This window comes from Pelodiscus sinensis, chromosome 18, assembly GCF_052426305.1.
Source record: "Pelodiscus sinensis isolate ZL-2025 chromosome 18, ASM5242630v1, whole genome shotgun sequence".
In the NCBI taxonomy this organism is placed as follows: Eukaryota; Metazoa; Chordata; order Testudines; family Trionychidae; genus Pelodiscus; species Pelodiscus sinensis.
In genome coordinates this window covers 32,287,371-32,295,000 of record NC_143069.1, presented here as the reverse complement: position 1 = coordinate 32,295,000, position 7,630 = coordinate 32,287,371, and the positions used below count along the sequence as shown (strand labels likewise).

General features: G+C 66.3%; 1 protein-coding gene across 1 annotated transcript in view; it reads left to right on the top strand.

The window, feature by feature from the left end:
* Positions 1-7,630, top strand: part of SLC17A7 (solute carrier family 17 member 7) — a 32,474-nt gene that overhangs the window by 20,587 nt on the left and 4,257 nt on the right. Inside the window, exons 2-11 of the mRNA XM_075917535.2 lie at positions 1-199; positions 369-487; positions 1,858-1,972; positions 2,360-2,447; positions 2,683-2,769; positions 3,761-3,903; positions 4,731-4,880; positions 5,146-5,278; positions 5,753-5,863; positions 6,211-6,338. The exon at positions 1-199 is cut by the window's left edge and continues 54 nt beyond it. Of these exons, the coding sequence (XP_075773650.1) occupies positions 1-199; positions 369-487; positions 1,858-1,972; positions 2,360-2,447; positions 2,683-2,769; positions 3,761-3,903; positions 4,731-4,880; positions 5,146-5,278; positions 5,753-5,863; positions 6,211-6,338 (1,273 nt within the window). The remainder of the gene's footprint in view (positions 200-368; positions 488-1,857; positions 1,973-2,359; positions 2,448-2,682; positions 2,770-3,760; positions 3,904-4,730; positions 4,881-5,145; positions 5,279-5,752; positions 5,864-6,210; positions 6,339-7,630) is intronic.

The window sequence follows — 7,630 nt, the reverse complement described above, 5'->3', positions numbered from 1 at the left end:
GCGCCCGGTGGAGGTGTCGGAGAAGCACCAGCCGGTGGTGGACTGCACCTGCTTCGGCCTCCCGCGCCGCTACATCATCGCCATCCTCTGCGGCCTGGGCTTCTGCATCAGCTTCGGCATCCGCTGCAACCTGGGCGTGGCCATCGTCAGCATGGTCAACAACAACACCGTGTACCGGGGCGGCAAGGTCGTGGTGGAGGTGAGGGGCCCGGTGCCGGCTCCCGCCCGACAGGCCAGCCCAGGGGGCAGGGAATGGGGCTGGGGCCTGTCTCCTCTAGGGGGCGCCGGTCCCGCCCGGCCCAGGGATTGGCTGGTTCGGGGGCAGGGAATGGGCCACGGGGAGTTTCCTCTGTTTCTTTCCTCCCCAGAAAGCCCAGTTCACCTGGGACCCTGAGACGGTTGGAATGATTCACGGCTCCTTCTTCTGGGGCTACATTGTCACCCAGATCCCTGGGGGGTTCATCGCCCAGAAATTCGCTGCTAATAGGTGAGAACAGATACATAGATGGCCCAGCAGGGGGCAGGGCGGGGGCCCGGCTGTGGCGTAGGCAGGGCCCTGGCACAGGGCGCTGGGCTGTTGGGAGCAGGGTGGGGGCCTGGCAGGGGGCGCTGGGTGCAGGGGGCAGGGTGGGGGCCCAGCTGGGGTGCTGGGCTGTGGGGAGTGGGGCGGGGGCCTGGCAGGGGGTGCTGGGTGCAGGGGGCAGGGTGGGGGCCCAGCTGGGGTGCTGGGCTGTGGGGAGTGGGGCGGGGGCCTGGCAGGGGGTGCTGGGTGCAGGGGGCAGGGTGGGGGCCCAGCTGGGGTGCTGGGCTGTGGGGAGTGGGGCGGGAGCCTGGCAGGGGATGCTGGGTGCAGGGGGCAGGGTGGGGGCCCAGCTGGGGTGCTGGGCTGTGGGGAGTGGGGCGGGGGCCTGGCAGGGGGTGCTGGGTGCAGGAGGCAGGGCGGGGGCCCGGCTGTGGCGTAGGCAGGGGCTGCAGAGAGCGGGGCGGGGGTGCATTTCAGATCAGGTATCAAATCTCAGAGTCATTAAAAGTCCCCTGGCTGCTTCCTCCTCCCTCAGGGCCTGGCCCCTTTCCAACTGGGCTAATCCCTCGCTGCTTCCCGAAATCTCCCGGACAGACGCTGCCGTGCCCCATGCCCTTAGCCAGGCACCACTCCCCGCGTCCCCAGCCCCCCTTCCCCACCCTGAGTCAGCAATGATGCAAGTGGGAGGTGGGCAAAACGCAGTCGTGAGCGGCTGTGGTGATCAGGGACAAGGCAGCCGTAGCCATGACCAGCAATGGCAGAAATAGAGAACAATGATAGTGCAAACACAATGCTCTGTCACTAGTGCCCATGCAATGCAGGGGTGAGCAGCAAGCATGCAGACACTAGTGATTGGTGAAGGTATGTTACGCTCAGGAGCGAGGACTCACCATCCAATGCATTAGTGAACAATGTGAGTGCAAACACAAGAATGAGTAGCAAGCATGCTGTATGGTCATGAGCAACAAGTATGCAGACACAAATGGGTGTGCAAATAATATAGTGAGCAGTGAGTGTGCAGTGCACTAGTGTGCAGTGAGTACTTGAATGCACCAGCAAGCACAGAAATCAACTACTGCCCAATGAGTGTGCAAACACAGTAGTCAAATGCCAGCAAGCAGCAACGGTGCCACCCCAACAGTGAGCCATGCACGTGCCACGCACCAGTGAGCAGACAAACACAATAGTGAGCACACACGTGCGAACACCGTAGCAAGCTGCGTGCAGGCCGGGCCCTCGAGGGCAGCGAGGGCGCAGTCCCAGGCCATGTCGCTAGCGAGCAGCAGCCGTACTGACCCAACGGTGAGCCAGTGCCACCTCCCCCTCCCCCACAGGGTGTTTGGCTTCGCCATCGTGGCCACCTCGACCCTGAACATGCTGATCCCTTCCGCTGCCCGCGTGCACTACGGCTGCGTCATCTTCGTCCGCATCCTGCAGGGGCTGGTGGAGGTGAACGCCCCCTAGGGGCAGGAGTTGGGACAGAGGGGGCGGGGCTTGCCTTCCTGGCCACACCCCCATCCGCACCTGGGAGATGTGGGGGTGAGAGGGCGGGGCGGGGTCTGTTGGCCACACCCTTTCCTCACATGGTGGTGGTGGGATAAGAGGGTGGGACTTGCTTTTCCGGCCACACCCCTTCCCCCTTCCGGAGATCCAGTGGTGAAGCTTGGTTAAGGGCGGGGCTTGAACTCTAGCCACACCCCCTTTGTGGTAGGAGAAAGACCTAAAAGTGGAGGGGGCATGTGAGTGCAGGGGGGGGGGGGTTGCAGGGGAAGGGGTGGAGCCTATTTACCTGGCCACGCCTCCCACCCCTATCGTGTGTCTGTCTGTCTGCCCCAGGGGGTGACGTACCCGGCCTGCCACGGGATCTGGAGCAAGTGGGCCCCACCTATGGAGCGCAGCCGCCTCGCCACCACGGCCTTCTGTGGTAAGGGACCCTGCCCTGGCTGAGCCGGATGCCTGGGTTCTCTCCCAGGCTCTGGGAGGAGAGTGGGGTTCAGTGGTTAGAGCAGGGGGGTTGGGAGCCAGGATACTCCGGTTCTCTCCCGGCATGGGGGGTGAAGCAGGCTCTAGTGGTTAGAGCAGGGGGGTTAGGAGCCAGACGCCTGGGTTCTCTCCGTGGCTCTAGGCCCGTGGGGCTAACATCTCCCGATCTCCCACAGGCTCCTACGCCGGCGCCGTGGTGGCCATGCCGCTGGCTGGCGTCCTGGTCCAGTATTCGGGGTGGAGTTCTGTCTTCTATGTGTACGGTAAGGGTAGAGCTATGGGCCCATCTACCCCGACATCCAGCCTCCCCCTGTCAAAACCCTGGGCCCATCTACCCCAGCATCCGACCTCCCCACCGTCAGACCCCTGGGCCCATCTACCCTGGCATCCGACCTCCCCACCGTCAGACCCCTGGGCCCATCTACCCTGGCATCCGACCTCCCCACTGTCAGACCCCTGGGCCCATCTACCCTGGCATCCAACCTCCCCACTGTCAGACCCCTGGGCCCATCTACCCCGGCATCCGACCTCCCCACCGTCAGACCCCTGGGCCCATCTACCCTGGCATCCAACCTCCCCACTGTCAGACCCCTGGGCCCATCTACCCTGGCATCCAACCTCCCCACTGTCAGACCCCTGGGCCCATCTACCCCGGCATCTGACCTCCCCACTGTCAGACCCCTGGGCCCATCTACCCTGGCATCCAACCTCCCCACTGTCAGACCCCTGGGCCCATCTACCCCGGCATCCGACCTCCCCACCGTCAGACCCCTGGGCCCATCTACCCTGGCATCCAACCTCCCCACTGTCAGACCCCTGGGCCCATCTACCCTGGCATCCAACCTCCCCACTGTCAGACCCCTGGGCCCATCTACCCCGGCATCTGACCTCCCCACTGTCAGACCCCTGGGCCCATCTACCCTGGCATCCAACCTCCCCACTGTCAGACCCCTGGGCCCATCTACCCCGGCATCCGACCTCCCCACCGTCAGACCCCTGGGCCCATCTACCCCGGCATCCAACCTCCCCACCGTCAGACCCCTGGGCCCATCTACCCTGGCATCCGACCTCCCCATCGTCAGACACCTGGGCCCATCTACCCCGGCATCCAACCTCCCCACCGTCAGACCCCTGGGCCCATCTACCCCGGCATCCGACCTCCCCACTGTCAGACCCCTGGGTCACCACACAGAAGGTGGGGGAAGGCCTCGGAACACTGTCCCTCCCTGTAACCCCCGCCCCTCCCTTCGACAGGCAGCTTCGGGATCTTCTGGTATATGTTCTGGCTGATGGTTTCCTATGAGAGCCCGGCCAAGCACCCCACCATCACGGAGGAGGAGCGCCGGTACATCGAGGAGAGCATCGGCGAGAGCGCCAGCCTCATGAACCCCCTGATGGTGAGCCCCCGTGGCACGCAGGCTGGGACACTGCTGCAGAGAAACTCGCAGCACCAGGATGCCTTGGGCTGGGGGCACTGCCGTGGGGAAGCTTGCAGCGCTGGGGCGCCCTGAGCTGGGAAGACACAGCCGTGCCGCTGATACTCAACTGCTCAAGATAGTTGAGACCAAAGCAGACTGGGAAGGGCTCCAAAAAGATCTCAGCAAACCAAGTGATTGGGCAACAAAATGGCAAATGAAATTGAATGTTGATAAAGGCAAAATAACGCACGTTGGAAAGAATAATCCCAAGAGCACATAGAATAGAAAAGAGAAGACTGGGGGTGGGGGGAGGATAGAGGTGTGTAAAATCATGACAGGTATGGAGAAAGGGACTCAGGAAAAGTGATTGACAAGAACTAGGGGTCACCAGATGAAATGAATAGGCAGCAGGTTTCAAACAAACCAAAGGACGTTTTTCTTCACGCAGCGCAGAGTCAACCTGTGGAACTCCTCGCCAGAGGATGTTGGGAAGGCCACGACTTGAACAGGGTTCAAAAGAGAACTAGATCAATTCATGGAGGTTAGGTCCATCGATGGCTATTGGCCAGGATGGGTAGGACTGGGAATGGTGACGGAAGAGGGTTCATGTGAGGATTCCCTGTTCTGTTCTTTCCCCGTGGGGCACCTGGCCTTGGCTGCTGTCAGCCGACAGGACACCGGGCTAGATGGACATTTGGTCTGACCCAGTCTGGCCATTTTTATGTTCTTATGTAATGTGTCCTGGGCTAGGGCACTGCTGTGGGGAAGCACGCAGCGTGGCCCTCTCATCCCTCCCCTCCCGGCAGAAATTCCGGGCCCCCTGGCGGAAGTTCTTCACCTCCATGCCTGTCTACGCCATCATCGTGGCCAACTTCTGCCGCAGCTGGACCTTCTACCTGCTGCTCATCAGCCAGCCGGCCTACTTCGAGGAGGTCTTCGGCTTCGAGATCAGCAAGGTACCAGCCCTCGGGCCCCATGCCCGCGCCAGGCAGGACCCAGGCAGACGGGTTCCCAGCCTCCCCCCGCTCTAACCACTAGCCCCAACTCCTGCCAGGCTACACCCTGCCTCCCTGCCCTGAGCAGGGAAACCTGGGGTGGAATCCTGCCTCCTCCATCAGTGCAAGGAGTTGGTTGGGACTCAGCCAGAGCTGGGTTGGCCCCAGGACAGCAGGGCTGGGGAGGGGCGGGGCCGATAACTCCCTCTCTCCCTGCCCCCTCCAGGTGGGTCTGCTCTCCGCCCTGCCCCACCTGGTCATGACCATCATTGTCCCCATCGGGGGGCAGATCGCCGACTTCCTGCGCAGCCGCAGGATCATGTCCACAACCAACGTCCGCAAGATGATGAACTGCGGAGGTGAGATGGGTCAGGATGGAGGGGCACCAGCAGGGCTGGGGGGAGCAGGGGCTGCGGGGTGGGAGAGAGGGGCACCAGCAGGGCTGGTAAGGGCTGCGGGGCAGGAGTGAGGGGCACAGGCAGGGCTGGGGGGCAGAGCTGGGGGGCAGGGGCTGCGGGTCGGGAGGGAGGGGCACAGGCAGAGCTGGGGGGCAGGGGCTGCGGGGCAGGAGTGAGGGGCACAGGCAGGGCTGGGGGGCAGGGCTGGGGGGCAGGGGCTGCGGGTCGGGAGGGAGGGGCACAGGCAGAGCTGGGGGGCAGGGGCTGCGGGGCAGGAGTGAGGGGCACAGGCAGGGCTGGGGGGCAGAGCTGGGGGGCAGGGGCTGCGGGTCGGGAGGGAGGGGCACAGGCAGAGCTGGGGGGCAGGGGCTGCGGGTCGGGAGGAGGGGCACAGGCAGGGCTGGGGGGGGTCTCAGTTCTCTCTCTGCCCCCCAGGCTTTGGCATGGAGGCGACCCTGCTGCTCGTGGTGGGCTATTCTCACAGTAAAGGCGTCGCCATCTCGTTCCTGGTCCTTGCTGTGGGCTTCAGTGGCTTTGCTATTTCAGGTCAGCAGGGGGCGCTGTGGGGCAGGAGGCGTCCTGGGGGAACCATGGGGAAGGAAGCAGGGCAGAGGGTGTTATGGGGCAGGGGGTAGGGTAGGGGGTGCTGTGGGGCAGGGAGTGCTATGGGGCAGGGGGTGGGGTAGGGGGTGCTGTGGGGCAGGGAGTGTTGTGGGGCAGGGGGTGGGGTAGGGGGTGCTGTGGGGCAGGGAGTGCTATGGGGCAGGGGGTGGGGTAGGGGGTGCTGTGGGGCAGGGAGTGTTGTGGGGCAGGGGGTGGGGTAGGGGGTGCTGTGGGGCAGGGGGTGCTGTGGGGCAGGGGGCCGATACTCAGAATCTCTCCCATCCGTGCAGGGTTCAACGTGAACCACCTGGACATCGCGCCGCGCTACGCCAGCATCCTCATGGGCATCTCCAACGGGGTGGGCACCCTCTCGGGCATGGTCTGCCCCCTCATCGTGGGGGCCATGACCAAACACAAGGTGCAACAGGGCAGGGGGCTGTGAGGTGGGAGTGAGGGGTGCCGGCAGGGCTGGGGGGGCAGGGCAGGGGGGCTGTGAGGTGGGAGTGAGGGGCGCGGCAGGGCTGGGGGGGGCAGGGCAGGGGGGCTGTGAGGTGGCAGTGAGGGGTGCCGGCAGGGCTGGGGGGGCAGGGCAGGGGGGCTGTGAGGTGGGAGTGAGGGGCGCCGGCAGGGCTGGGGGGGCAGGGCAGGGGGGCTGTGAGGTGGGAGTGAGGGGCGCCGGCAGGGCTGGGGGGGCAGGGCAGGGGGGCTGTGAGGTGGCAGTGAGGGGCGCCGGCAGGGCTGGGGGGGCAGGGCAGGGGGCTGTGAGGTGGGAGTGAGAGGCGCCGGCAGGGTTGTGGGGGGCAGGGCAGGGGGCTGTGAGGTGGGAGTGAGGGGCGCCGGCAGGGCTGGGTGGGCAGGGCAGGGGGGCTGTGAGGTGGGAGTGAGGGGCGCCGGCAGGGCTGGGGGGGCAGGGCAGGGGGGCTGTGAGGTGGCAGTGAGGGGCGCCGGCAGGGCTGGGGGGGCAGGGCAGGGGGGCTGTGAGGTGGGAGTGAGGGGCGCCGGCAGGGCTGGGGGGGCAGGGCAGGGGGGCTGTGAGGTGGCAGTGAGGGGCGCCGGCAGGGTTGTGGGGGCAGGGCAGGGGGGCTGTGAGGTGGGAGTGAGGGGTGCCGGCAGGGTTGTGGGGGCAGGGCAGGGGGGCTGTGAGGTGGGAGTGAGGGGTGCCGGCAGGGTTGTGGGGGCAGGGCAGGGGGGCTGTGAGGTGGGAGTGAGGGGCGCCGGCAGGGCTGGGGGGGCAGGGCAGGGGGGCTGTGAGGTGGGAGTGAGGGGCACCGGCAGGGTTGTGGGGGCAGGGCAGGGGGACTGTGAGGTGGGAGTGAGGGGCGCCGGCAGGGTTGTGGGGGCAGGGCAGGGGGGCTGTGAGGTGGGAGTGAGGGGCGCCGGCAGGGTTGTGGGGGCAGGGCAGGGGGGCCGTGAGGTGGGAGTGAGGGGCGCCGGCAGGGCTGGGGGGGCAGGGCAGTGGGGCCGTGAGGTGGGAGTGAGGGGCGCCGGCAGGGCTGGGGGGGCAGGGCAGTGGGGCTGTGAGGTGGGAGTGAGGGGCGCCGGCAGGGCTGGGGGGGCAGGGCAGGGGGGCTGTGAGGTGGGAGTGAGGGGCGCCGGCAGGGCTGGGGGGGCAGGGCAGGGGGGCTGTGAGGTGGGAGTGAGGGGCGCCGGCAGGGTTGTGGGGGCAGGGCAGGGGGGCTGTGAGGTGGGAGTGAGGGGCGCCGGCAGGGT